This window comes from Acanthochromis polyacanthus, chromosome 9 (genome assembly GCF_021347895.1).
Source record: "Acanthochromis polyacanthus isolate Apoly-LR-REF ecotype Palm Island chromosome 9, KAUST_Apoly_ChrSc, whole genome shotgun sequence".
In the NCBI taxonomy this organism is placed as follows: Eukaryota; Metazoa; Chordata; class Actinopteri; family Pomacentridae; genus Acanthochromis; species Acanthochromis polyacanthus.
In genome coordinates this window covers 28,453,823-28,475,728 of record NC_067121.1, presented here as the reverse complement: position 1 = coordinate 28,475,728, position 21,906 = coordinate 28,453,823, and the positions used below count along the sequence as shown (strand labels likewise).

The 21,906-nt window shown below is 40.5% G+C and overlaps 2 protein-coding genes across 3 annotated transcripts in view; both read left to right on the top strand.

The window, feature by feature from the left end:
- The window catches only part of LOC110966845 (rap guanine nucleotide exchange factor 4-like), a 28,425-nt gene extending 22,580 nt beyond the window's left edge, over positions 1–5,845 (top strand). For both annotated transcript variants that reach the window (XM_022216330.2, XM_022216331.2), the window contains 8 exons: positions 130–255; positions 509–687; positions 1,976–2,066; positions 2,154–2,204; positions 2,914–3,001; positions 3,098–3,162; positions 3,256–3,310; positions 3,412–5,845. In XM_022216330.2, coding sequence (XP_022072022.2) covers positions 130–255; positions 509–687; positions 1,976–2,066; positions 2,154–2,204; positions 2,914–3,001; positions 3,098–3,162; positions 3,256–3,310; positions 3,412–3,539 — 783 coding nt within the window. In that variant the 3' untranslated portion in view covers positions 3,540–5,845. The remainder of the gene's footprint in view (positions 1–129; positions 256–508; positions 688–1,975; positions 2,067–2,153; positions 2,205–2,913; positions 3,002–3,097; positions 3,163–3,255; positions 3,311–3,411) is intronic.
- A 122-nt stretch (positions 5,846–5,967) lies between these two features.
- On the top strand, positions 5,968–21,875 carry LOC110966840 (mitogen-activated protein kinase kinase kinase 20-like). Its single transcript, XM_022216326.2, has 11 exons — positions 5,968–8,322; positions 10,335–10,422; positions 11,418–11,519; positions 12,092–12,157; positions 12,297–12,325; positions 12,417–12,554; positions 14,730–14,816; positions 17,594–17,668; positions 17,770–17,876; positions 20,181–20,361; positions 20,451–21,875. The coding sequence occupies exons 1-11, from the start codon at positions 8,164–8,166 to the stop codon at positions 21,087–21,089; spliced, it is 1,671 nt and encodes a 556-aa protein (XP_022072018.2). The 5' UTR covers positions 5,968–8,163; the 3' UTR covers positions 21,090–21,875.
- The last annotated feature ends 31 nt before the right edge of the window (positions 21,876–21,906 follow it).

Below are 21,906 nucleotides of genomic sequence, written 5' to 3'. Positions count from 1 at the left end.
ATTAACTTTATATGCAGAGTGACAAATCTGCAAACGAGCTCTGTACATGCATCTTAATTTGAAGTCTTTGGTGCTTATATGTGCCTAGCAATTTATAAAACTGTGTGTGTTTGTTTCCTTGTTGGTCAGACTCCTCTTGCGGACCAGGAGGGTCCCTCTGCAGGCTCCATGTCAACGTTTGAGCTGATGAGCTCCAAGGACCTGGCTTATCAAATGACAATGTTTGACTGGGAGCTCTTCAGCTGTGTACATGAGGTACTGTGTTCATTAATGCGCCTGCTAAATGTTGCGGAGTCTTGTTTTACATTTTAAAATGACAAGAAAAAAATCTGTAATCATATAATGGATTCAGGCGGTAGAGATGCAAAGCAAAGTTGCTGTAAATAGATGTGTGCCCTGCAAACAACCCGGCAGCAGTGATGCTTGACAGATACAGGCTGGCAGTGCGTGTCTACTAGATTTAAACCCAACCTGCTCTCCCTCCTCTTTCCTCCGGCTGCTCCCACAGCACGAGCTGCTCTACCACACGTTCGGCCGTCACAGCTTCAGACGAACCACGGCTAATCTGGACTTGTTCCTGAGGAGGTTCAACCAGGTCCAGCTGTGGGTGGTCACTGAAGTCTGCCTGTGCAGTCAGCTCAGCAAGAGAGTCCAGCTCCTCAAGAAGTTCATCAAGATAGCTGCACAGTGAGTTGAACCTGCTGGTGAATGTGACACGATTGACTAGATGAGGAGTTTCTCACACTGTAGAAAAATAATCTTTAATTTAACTCTCCTGCTGCCTTCATTTACAGGCACCAAAAAATATTGTTTCCTTGTTTGAAAAAAAACAAACAAAAAATCAGCAAAAAAATTCCCCAAATTTCTGAAAATTTGCAAAACCTTCAGGAAGGAAATTACAACAATTCTTTAGTAGTTTCCCTTAAAAATTTTATTTTAAAAAATACCCCAAAATTGGCAAGAAAATTCTTGTAAATATTTTCAAAAAATGAGTAAAAATCTTTAAAAAAATCCTAAAAATATCTAAAGTGATTACATGCATTTCAGTAAAACTTCTAATATTTTCTTTAAGAACATTCACAAAAAATAAATAAAATCCAGTGAAATTCGCTTGGTTTTGGTTATTACAGTAAAATTTGATGGATTTTGGTTAGTTTTTTTTTGTGTGAATGTTCTTAAACATTTTTAATATTTCTTTTTTCCACCAAAAACTGTTCAAAGATTTTCCAAAAATGTTGAATGTGGACATCAGAAGTTTCACTGTGAAAATAGCTTTTTTTTCTCCTCATTTTCAAACTTTAAAACGGCTAAATTTTGACCCACATGATGAGACGAGGGTTAAAAATAAGAGACAAGTCATGAATTTATTAGAATTTACACAAACAGGGATTAAAAACACAAGTCAGTGTGTAAAAAAAACCCCAAAAAAACACCAGTACAGGATAGGAAGATTCAGGATGTTCAGGGAAATTAAACCTCATGTATGATCAGGAGAGTCTCTTCAATAAAATCATGTTTTAAGAAGAGACTCATAAAGAGGTCACTGACTCAGCTGACCAGATTTCCTCGGGTAGATCATTCTGAAGCCTCGGGAGTCTGACAGTGAATGCCCTGTCCTCTTCAGTTTTTAGCTCGTCCTCTGGAACAGACAAAAGAACCGAGGATCTCAAAGCTCTTCCAGGCATGTGGGCATGTGCAGTGCTGAGAGGTCAGACACAAGTCAAGCTGGGAGAGAGTGACCATTAATGGCCCTAAAAGTAATCAGTAAAATCTTCACTGAAACATGCTGGAGCCAGTGTCAAAGGGCTAAAACAGGAGTAATCAGATGGTGTCTGTTGGTTGTGGTTGGAAGCCTAGAAACTAAGTTCTGCACAGTGTGGAGTCAATAAACAGACTTTTGGTTCTTTTTGTGAAAACAGACAATTGGTGTTACTTATATTCACTTTGGTTCCTGCTTGTGCGTGTTTGTTTGTAGCTGTCGAGAATTTAGGAACTTGAATTCATTCTTTGCCATCATCATGGGAATGAGCAACCCTGCTGTCAGCAGACTGAGCCAGACATGGGAGGTAAACCTCTATAACAATCTTTTGCTGTCTCTAAACTACTACATTCATATCTGTTGTTACTGAGATCCTGTTGGTTTGGACTTGCAGAAACTCCCCACCAAGTTTAAGAAGTTCTACGCCGAGTTTGAGAGCATGATGGTCAGTTTTATTTCACAAACACCGCATTTCATTACAGTTTTTAACAGTCAGTTCACCCTAATTGGGGGGAAAAAACCCAAAACATAACATGTTTTATTTAGCAATGTTGATTTTCGTTTTTTTGCACAGATTTTTAGATGACATCTGACACCTTAGCGTAGAAGTTTCTGGAAAGAGATGTTCCTTTTTAATTAAATTGTTCATTTATTTCAGTGCTGAGTAACACTAATAAAATTTGGTTCACCACAGCTTTATTGAATGATGGATGCCTAAAAACCAGGGCAAAACTAACTGCAGTGCTTTATTCTACTCTGTTTTCTTTCGTAATTTGTGTGAACCGACCTTAACTTGTTGAAGGCCTTGTCCATATATAGTTTTTTTTTTTTATAAAAATTCTCCTTTTTCAAAAAAAGAAAAATCTCTGCCCACATGAAAACAGACCAAGCTTGCTTATTATTCAGAGTTTCCTCCCGTAAACAAAGAAGATGACAGTACATGCTCTCATTTTCTCAAGCAAAAAACTCCATCTACATTCAAACACTACTTTCTTAATATCTTTACTCAGAAGGAGATTTCCCAAAGGTCTGGGGTCAGTTTTAGGTAAAATTGCATTTGTGTGTGGATGAAAGATCAAAATGCATAGAAACCCCCCCCACATGTACGTGTGGATGAGGCTTGAAAATGACACGATTGACTTGTTTTGCACCAGGACCCATCTAGAAACCACCGATCCTACCGACTTACTGTCACCAAGCTGGAACCGCCAATCATCCCCTTTATGCCTCTCCTTCTTAAAGGTACCAGTAGAGCCAGACGATATCAGCCGATTTATCATTTAGGATGTAATTATTAGAAGATATTGGCTGCAACTAAGCTGAGTTTTTTCTTTCCAGATATGACGTTTACACATGAAGGCAACAAGACATTCATTGACAACATGGTCAATTTTGAGAAAATGGTGAGTTTTTGTGCACATCGTGAGAAGAAATAACTCATTTGTGGAGTATGTTTGATGCTGGTGTTTAAAACAATTTCATCCTTGTTCCATCAGCGTATTATAGCCAACACAATTCGCCAAGTGAGGCACTGTAGAAGCCAAGCATTCAGTAAGTCTGCCCAATAATTATGACTGCACTTGTGCCATATTCATCTTCTAGCTTTGCAGATGGACTTTAATTTTTCTTTTTCGTCTCTCTTTTTACGCTAGATCCTGACATTTGCCAGCCAAACAAGAACCAGGCGGAGGTTCGGGGTTACGTTAGGAAGCTCTGTGTGATTGACAACCAGAGGGCGCTGACGCAGCTCTCCTACAGGCTGGAACCTCGGCGGACATGAGCTCCAGATCTTCCACCACCATCGCCTTCTCTGTGACGTTAGCATACAAAAAAAACCACACACACACATATTACCTGGATAAAATAACCCAACTCAACTGGAGGTTTAGTAGCAAATCACAGCAGTCAGTGACTTTAGTACTATTATGGACTCCAATGGATGGAGGATTTATACTGTGCCATTAAAAGCCTCTTCTTCCTGGACAGACGGAAACTGTTCGGCTGCTCTCGTCGCCGTGTCTCAGCCGTCAGACTGAGGGTTTATATCGTGCTAGTTATTCCTGTTTGGGACCTGTCAGATAGAACTGTAATGTATAGAACTTGAATCAATATCCTGCATGATGGAACTTCATAGGCTTTGTGTTCTATACAGTGGATTTCTGTCAGTGTCCCGAAATGTCGTGCTACCCCAGATGAGCCCTAGTTTACAATACATGACTGTACCTGCCTGTAGAGCAAACCTTTCTCTCCTGATGGTCCTACTCATAGCCAGAAAACACAGGAAACCACAAACTGTAGTGATCTAGACTCTTCATTTTCCCTGTTGACTATACAGATAATTATGGAATCTGAGTATGTATTTACTTCATAATCTAAATGAGTATATCAGAGTCATTGAAAAGTCCTTAGGATGTGATGTCCTTTAGGTAATATCCCGTAACTAGTCAAACAATTTAAAACTACTTAACACCGTATTAGCTGGATTGAAGCCCTAATGGTATTACGAACAGTGTTCAAATTGATCACTGGAGTATAATATTTAACCACAAATCATTCTTGATGACGAAGTTGCCTGGTTGGATCTGTTCTGAGGTCAGCTGCACAACCAAACTGCACTTCTCTGATTTGGACTGATTGTAGATAAGAGTCTAAAGGTAGCTTCAAGTTTGAGGGGCAATCTTGTCATCTCAACCAGTTGTGTTCAGTCTGTGTAATTTTATTTTTGTATATGTGGGTGTAGACTTTGAGTGTGTTCTTGACAAGTGTCATTAATTTTCCTTTGATCTCAGGAGCTTTTGCTGTGGTGGTGTGTGTTGAGAACTGCCGTGAGGCTGCCTTTCCCCCAAAGCAGCCTGTAACTGTATAGGAGTGTTTCAGATGACGTCACACTTCCGGGCTATTAGCTGGTCCGCCATATTGGGTGGCGAGTGTTGAAATTGTTGTGGTCAGGAGTCGGCGAGCAAGATAAGTTTTGAGCAAGATAAATATAGTTTGCAGTGTGACTGGGGACAAGAATGGTTCACGCCTGTTGTGTCCACGGCTGCCACAACAGGGCAGAAGGCCCAATTAAATGGAGCCGAGGGTGAACAGACAAGGAAACTCAGCCGGCTGAGGCACCACACACTTGGCAATTAGTATCTGTTTTTTAACCCGTATTATTAAGAAATTGTCATTTTCACTTTTACTTTGTATTCTATCATTCAATTCGTCTTCCATAAATACACTTTATTGTGGTAAAATAAACTTTTAGTGCATGAATTGGTTTGAAAACACAATTGAAATCTCGCAAACAGCCAAAAGTCTTACTCAAATTTGATTATTTTATAGAAATAAAAAAAATAAATTTCGGGAGTTTTAATGTATGCCAAATGAAAGATAACAAATATATACTTTAGACAATTGTGGAAATTGGGTGTTTCAACAGTTATTATTTGCTTTGACCTAAAGATCTTTTCAAAATAGCTGCTTCTCAAAGCGAGGATTCGCGTTGCCCCAACAGGACACCAGACTGGGAGGTTAGCTCACATTAGCGTGATCCTAGCCAGACTCCACTGTTTATTCCAGTTAATTTAATTTAGATCGACCAATGATACGCTAATTAATAGAAAAAAATCATTAGGTTCATTGTTGGTTAAATCAGCGACCTGAATTAATGCCGATTTCAGACGAATTCTACACCAAACTGTGTTCAAAATCTCGGCAAAAAAATCTGTCTGAAGTGCTACTTCCTCATATTATGAGCGCAAACGGCTAAAACTTACTCAAACTACTTCACTTCAGGCAGGCCGTTGTGGGTGCTTGTCCAGTCCTTCTGTGTAACTTGATAAGGATCGATTCCATCAATTAACTCCAACTTCCTCTGATATTGGTCTTTTGAAGTGCTATCAAGTGTGTCAATATACTTTTTCAGCTGAGTGGCAGCCATAGCCAACAAATATTAGGCTAAAAGATAAACTCCAGTCTCAACAAAGTTTGCCACTCAAAATGGCGCTGAGCTACTTACTGACCCAGATGTGTGACGTCAGTGAAACACTCCGATTGTACGTGTAGTCTGCCTTGTAAATAAAAATAGCTAATTTAACAGTGCTGATGCGTTGATGATGTTATTCAAACTGTGATTTTTTTTTTTTTTTTCCTCGCAAGTGGTTGGGCCTGAGGATAATGATGCTGGTTGGTGTGTCAAACATTTTGTGTGAGCAAAAAACTTAGCTGTGCCCAGAGAGGCGTGCTGTAGAACTTTTGACATCGGATACATATTTATGATCTCCAAAATGGCTTGGAGCCCAAACTGCATACTTTATCTTTTTACTTTTAATACATCCTGCAGCTGCCCTTACAAAGTATGTATTGCTGCGTGAAGTATGCATACAAATGGGACGTACTACTTCATCATAATATTGTGCCTTCAGCTTTGGCTGTCTTGCTGATATATTCATTGCAGTCTGTTGTGCAAAATGAGCTGTCATCCATCTGCGTGTGCTCAGCAGCTCAAGCTTGTTTATATTTGTGCAAGACAGTGACGTGTGTGATGTATCTTCTGCTGCACAGAGGATTGTGGGTCAGAATGGCCAGAAAAGCATTCAGGCCTGCATACTGCAAACCAGACGTAGTGGGACATCCTGATATTTTTGGCATTCTGTACTTGAAGAACTATGTACTGGGAATGGGTACTGAAACACACCCATAGTAAAAATTGGCCTCTATTTAATTGTGCACTCTGCTGTGCTTTTTTCATGTAAAAGACAATATACCAGTAGCAGGGAGGCACTGCAGTTGCAAAGAACCTTCTCTTATTCAAGCAGAACCAATTCTAGACAATACAAAAAAGACATCACCTCAGCATCTCTGGTTTGGTTTTGAGGCTTCTCATTTAAAATGGAAATCCTGCAGTACAAACTGAGCTGTGGGGTTTCCCAGGTAGGAAGAGTCTTAGTCTGACTCATGGGATGCAAAATGCAGACGAGGCACACCATTGTGTCATGTGTTTTGGGTTACCGTTTTCAAAATCCTTTGACAACTGTAGGATCCAGGCTTTTGTCATGATAAAGTATAATACTAAACTGTGAGATGCTTCTTTTCTCAGTAGTGATGTTCTGGCTGATTGTACCTTACCTCCCAGTCTCTGTACATTTTGTCCCGTGTCACATTTGGGCCAACTCTGTATGCAAGAAAAGCAATTCAGTGTAACGCATTTTCTCACAATTCAAAGAGGAGGAGCCCTGTAAATTTAAATGTTGGTGATAAACCTCCTCACAATCACCCTTACATCATAATTTCCATGCACAGATATTTTTATACATTATATTGGCCAATTGCTGAGCTCATTTCTGCTCCTTAGAGGGGAAAAAAAAACCCACTGAATTGTATAACTCTGCAACCTGTTCTGCATTGCTGCCAGTCGCACTGTAAATCTTTCTCTTCAAGCAGCTACTTCTCTCAGCATGTTGTTTATTTTATCCAACGCATTCGTACCATGTCACACAATGGGTGTTGTGATTCATTGCAGCTTCTGGGAGCCGCAAGCAGACAGCAGTCATGTTTTATTTATTCGCTGCATCACTATGAAGTTTGCACTCGATTACTGTCAACAACTGACAAGTGTACTAACTTCCCATAGCTGATCTCACCTGTCCCTACGCAGTGATGTCACCACGGCCATCCTGTCTTGATGATGTCAGCGGGTCATTCCTGTCAGCTTGAGTAACACTCTGTCCCTGCCTGGCTTCTCTGGTGAGTGTGTGAGAGATGGAGTTAGGTGTCTGTGGCGCTCAGCCTCCTTGCTAACTGATTTACTATGTTAGACACGCCATAGGCCAGAGCTGTATATCTGTGTGTGTATGTGTGTGTGTGTGTGTGAGAGAGAGGGAGAGAGAGAGAGAGTGTGTGTAGTGTATGGAGAGCTTTATATAGCCACAGTTCCCCAGGAAGAAGGAATGCCCTGGATGCCAGTGACCATATTTGAACAGTGTGTCTGCTACAGGGAGACTACACACACCGACTGTAAACCGTAACTTACACACACACTCAACTCTCCTTCATCTTTAAACTGTGAGTGTGTGTGTGCGTGCGCTCTGTGTTGTAGTTCCACCGGACCACCACTACCAGGCAATGTAACACCTCGTCTGGTAGTGACAGTCGGCTTTTCCTGACTCACAGGGAGCAAACTTCTCTCTCTCTTTCCAGCACTTTCTGGTTTCTTCTCCCTGACAATTCGTTCTGCTAACTGACAACATCCACTCGGACCCTGCAGAGGAAACTTCTCCGCCTCTCTTCAACTTCTCACCCTCTTCCCTTGCTCTGTTGTGGTCTTGTATACTTTAGGGAGAGGTGGTTGCTGGTAGTCGGGCATCTTTTTTTTCTGTCTCGGGTGCATGTATGCGTGTGTTTGAGTGAGTCAGTATGCCATGTCGTCCCCCGGCTCGTCGTTTGTGCAGATAAAGCATGAGGATTTGCTCTTCTACGAGAACTGTGGAGGGGGAAGCTTCGGCAGCGTCTACAGAGCCCTCTGGATATCCCAAGACAAGGAAGTGGCTGTGAAGAAACTCTTGAAGATCGACAAAGAGGTAAAGGAAACGCACATAGAACGATCACTTAGCTCTGCAGTAGAGACGCATATAAGTTCACGATCCAAAGACCTCTCCTCTGTGGCAACTTTACCACTCAACAAGAATCCACCAATTTCCTAGAATCTCTTTGGGATCAAACCCCCTCCGTCCCTCTTTTCCTCCCTCCTCCTCCTCCTCCTCCACTGTTGTCTGCCATTGAACATGTGTTTATCTTAAACATACCTCTCCTCGTCCTCCCTCCGCCTCCTCCCACTCTTTGTAGATGGAGCAGTTTTATTTATGCCTGGACTCCCCTGTTCCTTCCATTGTATGTCAGGGTGAGGTGTGTGGTCACTTGAGGCTCAATACACTGCAGTTCAGGAGGAGGAGTTGTTGTTGCGGCAGATTATATCAAAATGCATCATCAACTAAAAGTACTGTCACACTCACAGCTACTCAGGGGAAAAAAAGGTTTGGATTTGTTTCTTCCATGACTCCTTTCAAACTCACTTTCTCACACTGGAAAAAAAAATGCCCTCTCAAAACAAGAAAAAAAACTTATTTCAGTTTAACGTTTACCTTAAAATAAGTGAAAAAATCTGCCAATAGAAGAAGTAAATAAAAAGGCTTAGTAAAATTTCTTGAAATATGATATTTAGAATATTGTGATCTTCAAATTAGCTGGGAACATTTATTTTAAGCTATATTTTACCAGGTTTGTCAAGCTTAGGTTTTTTAAAATAATACAGACATGCTAAAAAAAAGAGCAATTTTCACTTAAAAAATTAATTATCGCTTTCATGTAACCTCCTAATTTGAGATGTATTAACCCTCCTGCTGTCTTCATTTACGGGCTCATAAAAATATTGTTTCCTTGTCTAAAAAAAATCCCAAAAAATCTGTAATCTTCAAATTTCTGAAAATTTGCAAAATTTTCAGAGAGAAATCGCCAATAATTCTTTAAGTTTCCCTTAAAAAAAATTTATTTAAAAAAAATCCTCCAAATTTGGCAAGAAAATTCCTGTAAATACTTTCAAAAAATGAGCAAAAATCTTCCAAAAAATCTTTAAAATATCGTTCACAAAAAATCAACCAAAATCCAACAAAATTTGCTGGGTTTTGGTTGATTTTTATTTTTGTGAATGTTCTTAAACATTTTTAACATTTCTTTTTTCCCCCAAAAAATTGTTCAAAGATTTTCCCAAAAATGTTGAAAATGTGGAAGTTTCACTGTGAAATTCCCCCCCACATTTTCAAACTTTCAAACGGGTCAATTTTGACCCACAGGACGACACGAGGGTTAAATTTTTGATTTTGCTTGTAAAATACAACTCAAAACAAGATAATTTCAAGATTGTTTGACTTGGCAAGATATTCAAGATGCATTGTCTTAAAACAAGTCCCTCCATCTTGCTGGAATTTCACTCGAGAATTCATCTTAAATTGAGTGGGATGAGACATTTTGACTAAAAATAAGGCAAATAGCCTCGTTAAGATTGAGTTTTTGCAGTGCAGGCGCACACAAACACATGGAGAGTGAGCAGACATGCGTGAATGTGTGTGTACAGTTCGTATGTAAATACAAGGTGATGGATCATGAGAGAACTGCAGCTAAGTGGGTCCTTCATGCAGCTTTTTTCCACTCAGATCTTTGCGCAAATACAACATTCATACATCTGCAAACGTATGCACACAGACTGACATTTAATCTGAAGTCACGAGGATAAAATCTAGAAAATAAATTGCTGTTTTGGTGTTAATTGCCGCTTTTGTGTGACTTCATATTCCTCACCGTTGTGTTGCTTGGTAGAAGTTACATATTCTGCATGAAAGTACAAACCTCTTCTCAGTGGCTCAGGAGACAGTCAGGAATCATTTTAAACCTGAATAAGAAGTCAAAATTATACCATTTAGCTTTACAGTCCAGTTTTTTTTTTTTTTTGCCTTGTCAGATACTAGAAACCTGAAATCGTACGTTAATGAAGGTGTTCATGTCCTTTTGTTTCTCTTTTTCATGTCTCCCCAACCAGGCTGAGATTCTCAGTGTGCTGAGTCACAAAAACATCATTCAGTTTTATGGAGCCGTGCTGGAATCTCCCAACTATGGCATTGTCACAGGTCAGGTCCCACATGTGTGCGAGTGCTTGTGTGCATTTGTGACATTCATACATCCTTTGTTTAACCTCCCAACTTCAGATCTTTTCTAAAAGTGCCCCACATATTTAAAATATGTATTAATATGCTTGGGGTTAAGGCTGAAGGGATCTTAGTCACATCAGGTTATGGTGAGGTCAGTGCACACTGTTCTGCCAAATAAAACTGTACAAGTGTGTATGAGCTTCATTAGTGTGTATTTGATCCGAGTTGGAGAAAGTCACAGGCACGTTATCACATGCTCTGATGGCTGCACTGTGTTTATGTGTGTGTTTTGAAGTATCGGTGCATGCTCTGAACACTGGTTCTGCTGGGTTTCCTGGCAGGACATTTGTAACTGAGACCGACATGTTTGAATGTAGTTGTAATTCTGGATGGGGTTTATAAAGTTAAGATTAAGACATTACACACTCACTGCAGCTGAGTTTAAGCCCAATGCTCACTAAAAATAAAAAAAGTACAGTAGGTATTATTAGGAGACGGATTCTGGTCTCAAATTTGGTCACATTCAGGCATTTATTTCAATTTTCACCAGGCTAAAAAGGCTTTCTTTGAATCAACATTCTCTGACTTCCACTTGTGCCTTTTATCTGTTACAGGAAATGGGAAAGGTTAAAGGCTGTCACTTAATTTGGATTAGACAGTCAGGATGTGAAGCTTTTCCACTGATTTAAACAGGATTCTCTTGTGTAGATTTGCATGGTTACTTCACCCATTTAGAACAGCAGTTACCACTTGAAAAAATTTGTTGTAAATGCATTTGAATGTTTGGTGTCTCATTTTGAATGGCGAGTTCTAAAAGATCAAACTCTGGTTAAAGGTGCCTCCTGACATATCAGTAAATGTGGTTTTCGCTCCCCAGTAACTATACAGGATGTATGAGGGCACATGATTTCTCTTTTCAGTTGTTTTCTAGTATTGCTCATTACTTGTGTGTATGTGTGTTTGTTACCTTACAGAATATGCTAGTGGAGGGTCTCTGTATGAGTACCTTTCCAGCGAGCAGAGTGAGGAGATGGACATGGAACAGATTATGACGTGGGCCATACAGATAGCCAAAGGTACACTCACACGAATTATAATTAAACTATGATTTCAAGTGTCTCAGAGGCAGCAGCACTGATATAACTTGTGCTGGAGAGAGAGTGCATGGCAATGTTTTTTTGGGTCTTAATCACTGCAGCTAACCGGTGTATATTCAGCACCAACAAGCAAAATAATAAATAAATGGATCAAATAAAGCTATAAAAAACTATAACCCGTTAACATTCATTCCCGGTCAAAAAAAACTTTAAGGGCAGAGTACAGGTGTGGGATTTCATTTTAAATATAACATCTTGTAGTGTGGAAATATGGGACATAAAGTGCGAGTTGGTATTTAATAATTTTAGCTCAGTTACACTCTATATACCAGTTCAAGCTGCTGCCCGAGTTATTTGAGGCTTTTTCTTTTTGAAAATGTTGTCTTGAACGTACATTTATCCCCAGTTCTTTCAGTGGATACATGCATTAATTCAAAGCTGTGCCCAAATCAAAGGGTAAAACGCTGAAATATAAACCAAAGCTTGAATCGGTGTATAAATATGAAAAGGTTGTTGTTTCTTCAGGTTATTAATGTTTTGTTTCCTCACAGGGATGCATTACCTCCATGCAGAAGCTCCAGTCAAAGTGATTCACAGAGACCTCAAATCACGAAATGGTAAAATATGATCTAAACTACATTGTGATCGATTCCTGTCACTTGCTTTCTGTACATATACACATCCAAGCATGAGTAATGACTACCTGCTAGTGTACTATTATGTGGAACAGCACTGACTGGTTTCTGTGTTTTACAGTGGTAATGACAGCAGATAAAGTGCTGAAGGTTTGTAACAATGATTTAATTCATGGAAAAAAAAACAACTACTATGCAGGTCATGTATTTAAAAAAAAAACGCTTTGCATTGGGATTTCAGATTTGTGACTTTGGAGCATCTAAGTTTCTGTCCCACACCACCCACATGACGGTGGTGGGAACTTTCCCCTGGATGGCTCCTGAAGTCATTCAGAGTCTGCCTGTCTCTGAGACCTGTGACACTTACTCCTACGGTGTGGTGAGTTGGCTGGACTGTGTGAATATTGGTATTATCAGTACATTTTTGTAGCAATCTGAGAAGAATCACTGAGTACTGGAATCTGTTTTGTGCTAAAAGTTTAAATTAAAAGCTCTGATTTGTAGCGTAGCATTTCACAAGTTTGAGTTCTTTTGTTGCATGAAGTAAGAGTTTCAAATAAAAGCAATATTAACCCTCCTGTTGTCCTCATTTACGGGCACCAAAAAATATTGTTTTGTCTAAAAAAAAAATCAAAAAATTCTCCAAACTTCTGAAAATTTGCAAAACCTTCAGGAAGAAAATTCCAATAATTCCTTCAAAGTTTCCCTTGAAAGTTTTATTTTAAAAAATCACCCAAATTTGGCAAGAAAATGCTTGTAAATATTTTCAAAAAATGAGCAAAAATCTTCCAAAAAATCCTAGAAGTATCTAAAGTGATTACACATATATATCGGTAAAACTTCTATTTTCTTTAAGAACATTCACAGAAAAAAATCCAGCGAAAATTCGTTGGATTTTGGTAGATTTTTTTGTGAGTGTTCTTAAGAAATATTTAACATTTCTTTTTCACCAAAAAGCGTTTAAAGATTTCCTGAAAATGTGGACATCAGAAGTTTCACTGTGAAAATACATATTTTTTTCCCGCATTTTAAAACTTTCAAACGGGTCGATTTTGACCCGCAGGACGACACGATGGTTGAAAAAAGCTCACATTTCCCAAAACATGAAAAATATACTAGTAGCAGTTTTATTGTCAGTTCAGATTTTTATCATGTTGTTTATTTGTATTAACCCTCTGAATGCCAAACATGTACATACATACATATATAATAATAATTTTTAAAAAAAGCACTTATTAGAGCCACAAACTGTACAGACAGAAACGATCACTGGATTGTCAACTTTCCGATGGTCCTTGAACCACTCAACTGTGACGTGCTGTTCCATCAGAAAATACAACTAAATCTAACATTAAAATCATGATATTTAATCCCATATCACTTTATTTTACATGTCTCATTTAGATTTAATAAATTATTTGCAAAAAATTCTGAGCTCCCAAGTGCAACTTTGAAGCCGTGAGTGACTCGGCTGCGACCAACAGTCACCGAACAAAAATTCAGGGACTTTTCTGCTGACCTGCAGGATGTGTTTAGACGGAGCAGAGAGGAGACGAGTGGAAACTAATGAGAAATATAAACACTAATATATTTATTGTATGCAAAGCCACCAATTTTTTTCCTACTATTGCTCACAGATGCGGGCACTTCGGAAAGTACTGTACATGTTGATTCCAGGTTTTTTTCAGCTGTGTAAAAAAAAAAAAAATCTAAGAAATTCAACTTCTTTTTTTGACCCTCCTGTTGTCTTCATTTACAGGCACCAAAAAATATTGTTTCCTTGTCTGAAAAAAAATCCAAGAAGTCAGCTAAGAATTCCCTGAATTTCTAAAAAAATTTGCAGTAATTCCTTAAGTTCCCCTTAAGTTTTGTGTGTGTGTATATCCATATCTATACATATATATATATATATATACATACACACACAAGTCCCTCAAATTTGGCAAGAGAATTCTGGTATATATTTTCAAAAAAAAATGAGTAAAAATCTTCCAGAAAATATCTAAAATGATTGCATATTTATCAGTAAAACTTTTGATATTTTCTTTCATAACATTCAGAAAAAAATCAACCAAAATCCAGTGAAATTTGCTGGATTTTGGTTAATTTTTTTCTGAATGTTATGAAAGAAACATTTTTTTAAACATTCTTTTATCCACGAAAAAATGTTCACAAATTTCCCAAAAATGTTGAAAATGTGGAACTCAGAAGTTTCAATGTGAATATATATGTATATATATATATATATATATATATATATATATATTTTTCCCCCACATTTTCAAACTTTAAAATGGGTCAATATTGACCCACAGGACATGAGGATTAAAAAAAAAAAAGAATTTATGGCATTAGTGTCCCGCTGCACAGAAAACATTTTCAACGTCTCCCTATTTCTAGTCATGGTTGCGTTGTCTCCATAGAGGTAAAGGAAGTTGTATTATAGAGGAAAAAATAGCCTACAGAAAAAAAATCAGGAAACGGTTTGGCTTCAGAGGGTTAAGACATGATTTAGTTCTCATCCAAATGATCCAACCCTGTGTTCTGTGGCCAGGTGCTATGGGAGATGCTGACTCGGGAGGTTCCTTTCAAAGGTTTCGAGGGGCTACAGGTTGCATGGCTGGTGGTGGAAAAACAAGAGGTAACCTGCACACACATGTGCCCACAGACACGCCTTTCTGAACACACTGTAAGCACGTTAGACCCACCAGAGCTGGAGACGGCTGGAGGCACAATGCGATGCTCTCATGGTTTCCACTGTGAGCTGGTGAGGCTGAGGCAGAGTATTTTTAGGCCTGATGTCAGTTCTCTGCTCTTGTAAGGCCTGGATACACAGCAGTGGAGCTTGGCCAGACTCCCCCTGGCTAAAGCCTTTACGAGCGAGAGAGAGACACACAGAGGGAGACAGGAGGGAAAAGAGAGAAATTTGCAGCGATAGGAGGCTTGATTCTGGTGGTTTATGGGTGGTAGGGGATGATGGTTAAACTGGGCCTGTGTTTCACTTACTAACATGCTTGAATCCCCTTCAACACACACACACACACACACACACACACACACACACTAGGGGCCAACAAACAGCTCTGAGAACATGATTCCTGCGTAGCTGCTGGCTAATCTCCAAATACTCTCCCTAAATAACTCACTCTCTCTCTCTTCCTCTTTCCCAGTCTCCCTCTGATTTCCCCCTCCATTGCTACACCTCTCCTCCTGACCCCTCCAACTTGCCCTCTCTCCACTCAGAGTTGGTGATATTTTAGGATTAATCCCCAGAGAAAACTGTTTCCATTTACTGCACGGTACTATGGAGCTGTCTGGGCTCATTCAGACCTCTGATGACGCCAGTGGGATCTTTAATGCGGGGGGCATTATCTCAGGGGCACACTGTGTTATTGTTGTTGCTGTTTACACATTAGAAAAACAGTACACAGTAGATTCATCAAATGATCAGCTGATTGCATACTTACTGGACCATAATGGGAAAAGGAATTTTGACTGTCTAAATCTTACATATGTCCTCATTTTTTCCTGGAACGGTGCTAATTTAAAGGGATTTCACCATCAGATTTTTACTGTGGGTCCAACATAACAGTCACACAGCTCTCTGCCAAAGCTGATTTCAAATGGGTGGGACTCAGTAAAATCTCTGTAGAAGAGAGAATATGATTGAGGGAGGAAAGAATTTCATAGTTTTTGTGCAACTTGATCCTGGATCTTGGTATATAAAAAGGAACATTAAACTTGTTGTAAGCAAACAGTGAGAGGCAAGAATAGGAACGATGTGGTCTTTTTTTTTCCTCAGAGAATTGATCTGAATTTGAAGAGTGTGTACATTTGCCTGACTCCTTGACGCCTACAGGTTTTGGTTTTTTTATACACAAAAGTTAAAAAAAAAAAAAAAAGTGTCCAGCAACAAGAGATCATGTTGGGTAAATGCTGCGGTCCAGAAAATATGACATCAGATTAATTCTCACTGAGCTGGAGAAAGTTTGCTGCCGTACGGGATTTTGAGTCCTGAAGACGGTCATTGAGGTCAGTGAGTTTGTTAGACATGTTCAGGGTTTTTCCTGGCTCAGATTAGGCCTTCGGGGGGGGCAACGCAAGACAGTGAGCATGTCAGGCTGTGTTTGACAGAAATTTTAGCATTTTTCTGTTATTTCTTGGCACAAAACTGGTTTAAAAAATACAAGCACATTTTTTATTAATTTGGTGCTGACTAAAACATCTTTCTAGTTCTAGGGGGAGGCACATCTGTATGTCACACATACCTGAGAAAAATTATTTTTTGAATAATGTAATGTAGACAGAGCTTGATTGACACCATTACAGAATCTCGAGGGACTGTGCAGGAAGTAGAGGCTGAGTTGGATGAATATGAATTGAAGCAGTTTTGGTTAAGTGTGAGGATGCAGTAGTTTGTATTCTAAAGTCTGCAGCTGTGTCTGAAACTAAGAGGACAGAGAGCAGCCACTGTACCTGAGTTAGCAGTTAGATTTGGCTTATTTACTCAGTACTGTGAATAGTTTTAAAACTGGACTGTAATTTCTCAGAAAAGCAGTTTTGTTTTTGGAAGGGCAACCAATGCTGGTTACCAGGGAGATACTGAATGTGGGGGCAAATGGTGCCACTAACATCTTTGAAGAGTTTATCTGGAATCATGTCAAGAGAGCAGATGGTGGAGGTCTTAGAGGAAATAGTGTGATAAGGTTCTGGCAGAGTGCTGAAGTAAATAGAATGAAGAATTGCTGTGTCTTCAGAGGAGCTGGAACGACTTACAAACAGAATAATACTAATTTCAAAGCTCTTGACACTGATGTTAAATGCTTCCTGTGTAATTAAGGAAATCTGCAGATTTTTTACTTCTATTGAAGAACTGATGCTGGAAATGACAGAATTTAACAACACAAAGTACCCTCAGAAAATGAATTTTTGCATTTAAGATCAGGAAAGTATTGTACTCAGGCATTTTTGTTTTTATTCCAAATGAGAAGCTATGTGTGGAGACGACCACCAGTTAAATCCGATTCAGTCACACCTTTGCAGTCCTGATGAAGCAGATTCACTTTTAATTAAACGTTGTTTAGCGCTGCTGAGCAAATGAAAGCATGCTAACATGCCAGACTAAGATGGTGATCTTGGCAAACATACCTGCTAAACATCAGCATGCCAGTATTATCATTGCGGGCATTTAACATGCTGACATTAGTTATTACCTCAAAGCTCCACAGATGAAAACAAGGCTCTCAGTGTTGTTTGAGCTACAACTGTTGCCTATGCCACTGTTTCATGTTGCAAAGAAACACTTATGATTCTGAGACAAGTTTTCAGGGACTTAAACTGGTGGTTGAATTAAATTTACTGCAAAAAAAGTGAAGACTCATGTATGTGTGGTTTGTGATTGTGTGTCTGGATATCTAGAGACTGACCATCCCCACCAGCTGTCCAGCAAGTTTCGCAGAACTGATGAGGAAATGTTGGCAAGCAGATCCAAAGGTAATCAAACCTGACTTAATGTCCTGAAAATGGTTTATATGGCTCAGTTAAGTACTTGTAAAGATGCTAAAGATATCTTGTGTTCATGCATGTTCCTACAGGAGCGGCCACATTTTAAGCACGTGCTGGTAACCCTAGAGACCATGGCTAATGACAGCAGGCTACCGGACCAGTGTAACTCCTTCCTACATAACAAGGACCAGTGGAGGTACACGCAAAAACACACACGCAGCCTTAAGATGCACCGTGTTTGAGGCGGAGGTGTCTCCTGTCATTTTTTTAAGCGTCTGCCGTCAGGTGTTGTTCTCTTGTCATTCTGAGAAAAGCAATCTGTGTTGTACTGCATGTACACACACACACACAGACATGCACGCATACACACATACATACACAGCTCTGTGGACTCTGAAGCTCAGGACAGAAGTTGAATGTGTGACCCTGTACTCTACTTCAGTCTATATTAAGCTCTCTGGAAAGTGTCCATGGAAGAGATTCCTCCACTCCTCCACTCTGCCCTCACTCCACCACGGGGGAGAAAGACAGAAGGGTGGGGTTGGAGGAAGAGGAGTAGGAGGAGGGCATGTTTGTGTGTGTGTTGTTGGGGCGGTGGGGGTGACAGAAGAGAAATCAAATATGAGTTGAAGAAGAGGAGAAGTTGAGGGAGGAACATAAAATGTATTGTGTGAGTGTGAAACAGTAAGCAGCAGCGAGGATAGTGGGCGAACAAGAGTGGACAGATGACAGTAGTTGGAGGGAGAGAGGTGGGCGACGAACCGGAGGAAAGAAGGTGCGAGATTCTGAGCATATTTAACATGAGTACAGCCAGGCAATCAATTCTGAGTGAAGTTTTGGGTACGGGTGGAAAAAGTTGGACAAGGAGGGAGGAGGCAGAACGAAGGAGGTGAAGGGGCGGGATGAATGAAGAGGGGAAGTATGGAAGGAACACAGGAGGAGGTATGGCTGTGTGTCGGACCTGTCTATATTTAGTTTCTGTGAGTGTTGATTGTTTGTGAATGTAGGCCCGTGGACAATCAACCAAAAGCTCCCACAGTGACCTCTTGTGGAAGCCGAGAGAACTCCAGCAACACAGCTTCCTGTGATGTGTGGGGAAAAATGCAAAAGCCATATTCTATAGAAGGGGGGGTCAAACATACAGCCCGTAGGCCAAAGCCGGCCCTCCAGAGGGTCCAATCTGGGCTGAGGGACGATTTTGTAAACTGTAAAAATCACAGAGAAGACATCAACTGCAAATTGTAAATTTGTGAAACCATGAATTTAAAATAATTTCTAGACCATGACAAGTGGTCTTGATGTTAAATTAAAATGCCAGATTGCTCATTGTTCTTTTGTCATTTTGTGTCTCATTTTTGTAATATTGTCTTGTTTTAGCTGTGTTTTTGTCTGACTTTTGTTATTTTTTTGTCTCGTTTGTCTCCATTTTTTTGTTGCTTTGCAACTTGTCATTTTGTTTCTCATTTTTGTAATATTGTGTCTTGTTTTTGTTTTTATCAGACTTGTTGTTTGTCTCATGGTTTTTGTCATTTTGTTTCTCAATTTTAGTCATTTTGAATTTTTCCTTTTTGTCTTGCTTGTGTCTTTTGTCAATTTTTTTGGTATTTTGGTCTATTTGTTGTCTCTTTTTGATTTTGTTATGGGTTGTTTGTCTCGTTTTTGGCATTTTTGTAATATTTTGTCTTGTTTTTGTCTTTTTTTGTCTATTTGATCATAAAGTAAAACTCCATACCGTTCAGTTCCAGGTACCTGCGACTAAATGTTTTGTTCCTTTGTACACTCTGTGATCTATAAGTTGTAATGTCTAAACGATAAACTGAGACATAATGTTCTTGAAATTGAATTTGTTATTCTTATGGAATTTTAGGTTGTTTTGTCAAAAAAAAAATCATTAAATGTGAACATTCTCAGAACATAATTTTTTGCAGTAAAACAATGGAAAAATTTAGAGTTGTGGTAATTTATAGGTTATGCTGTGATCTTACTGGTCCGGCCCACTGGAGATCAAACTGGGCGGAATGTGGTCTCTGAACTAAGATGAGTTTGACACCCCTGTTCTATAGGAAATAATACACTTTGCTTTTAAAATGAGTCCAATATGTTGCCTCGTGATGCTGCCAGTGTGTCAGAGCAAGGCCACTCAGTCCTAATTGGTAATTCTGACCCAATTCTACTGCACACAGAAATTCTTTTTGATGTAGAAAAGTGACAAACTCAGAGTTTCACAAAAGAAAAGAAAATGATGCTGTTAGGAGACTGCTTTTCAAATAAGTAGCTCGTCTGAATTTGGCAGAGTATTTTTAACAAAACATGCACGTGGCTCTGCAGTATTTATTCATTTCACTTTCCCTGTTCTGAGTAGCTTTTTAAAACTTCATCTGTCACTTGTTCTTTTTTGGCTGCCATGAAGGTGCTGTGTAAACTAGGCCAAATCTGCATGTAATTAGTCACAGCGGATCACTCTTATTCTCTCCGTGTTTTGTGTATGCGAACACTACAGGTGTGAAATCGAGTCGACCCTGGAGCGCCTCCGAAAGCTAGAGAGGGAGCTTTACTCCAAAGAGAAGGAGCTGGAGGAGAGGGAGAGGAGGCTCAGGCTGTGGGAGGAGAGGCTGATGGAGAGGTCCAACATGAGTCCCAGTCCCACCTCCCTACTCATGGAGCGCTCCAACATCTCACCAGTAAGCACAACTATGTAAACAGTTAAAAACAAAATTGGTGGATACCTTTTAATGAGTTCTTCACTCTTCTTTCCTCTGGTCTTCATCAGTTCTTCACGCCAATGTCCATCGGCTCCTCCGGCTCTTTCTTCCGCTCGCACTCTCAGGACTCCAACAGTGCAGGGGTCAGCAGCGCCGGGGTCAGCTGCCTCCTCCGCACGCTCAGCAACGGCGACACCGAGAGGGGGAGCGGCGCGGTGCTGGAGAGGGGCATGGGGTCGCTCGACGGCGGGAGGCTGCACGCCATGCTCCGAGGGTTGCAGGGGAGGTTCGGAGAGGAGGAGGCGGAAGAAGGAACCGTGGAGGAGAAAAGCTGGGGGCAGCAGGGCAAAGACAACAGCGGGAGTCTGGAGGGTGGACGGGTACAGGTGACGCTCAGGAGCTTCCCGGGTGGCGTGGTGGAGAGGGAGGAGAGGATGTGGGAGGAGGGAGACAGGGAGAGAGGGGGGATGCAGAGGAGCAGGGTGACCACCATAGTCAGAGGGTACTCGGGCGGGTTTGGAGAGGCAGAGGCGGAGAGGGAGAAGGAGGGAGGGTGGGAGATAGAAAAAGTCGGGGACAGGCTGGAGGAAAGAGGGATGGAGGGCGCTACCATGCCCGCTATGTTCAAGGGGCTTCACGGCAGCATGGGGGGTTGGGGGACATGCTGTCTCTTGACATGGATGAGATGGGGGAGATGGACAGGCTAGGTGACATGGACATGGGCGACCTGGGAATGATGAAGGTGGTGGGTCACGGGGTCAGGAGCGAGCTGGGGGTCAGGGGTCGCAGGAGTGACATGGGGGTGGTAGTGCAGGGAGTGAGAGGCGACGTCAGCGAAGCCATCAGCCAGAAGATCAGAGGCGAGGTGGGCGTCATCGGTCACTCCGGGGTGCAGGTGAGCATGCGGGCGTCGTCCAATCAGAACTCTGTGAAGAGCTGCAGCGTGCGACACGGAACCAAGATCAACATGGCGACGGCGGCCATGGACATGATGGAGCTCGACTGGTCTGACAGCGACTAGAAAACGCACATTAGCAGACTTGTTAGCACATACAGTATCCAAGCTACAGTATGTGCAAAACAAGCTCCAGTTCAAACAGCTGGTATACACACATTTCTTTTATTTTTTTAATTGAATGGATGATTACTACACCAATGTGTACTGTGAAGCAGGAAGGAGCAAAAAAAAAAAAGACAATTAGAAGTTGTCTTGTCATGTTGTCAGAACGACTTCACCTGTGTAATTTAATGTGCTATTAAAACTGCATAACATACTGTAAGAGGTACAAGTGTTACAAAAGAACACACTTGAAGGGCGCTCTGAGGCAGCACTATCGTTTTTCCCCCCTTGCTTACAGAGCATATTGTAGTTTGTAGATTTGATTTGTTGAAAACATGCTTTGACTTTATCAGTTCTAACTGTGATCTAGTGTGTGAATTTTTGGCATTTCTTTCTCTATATTTTATCATTTTTCAATAAAAAAGAAATCCGATTTCATTCCATCATTGATTTTGCTCCGCCAG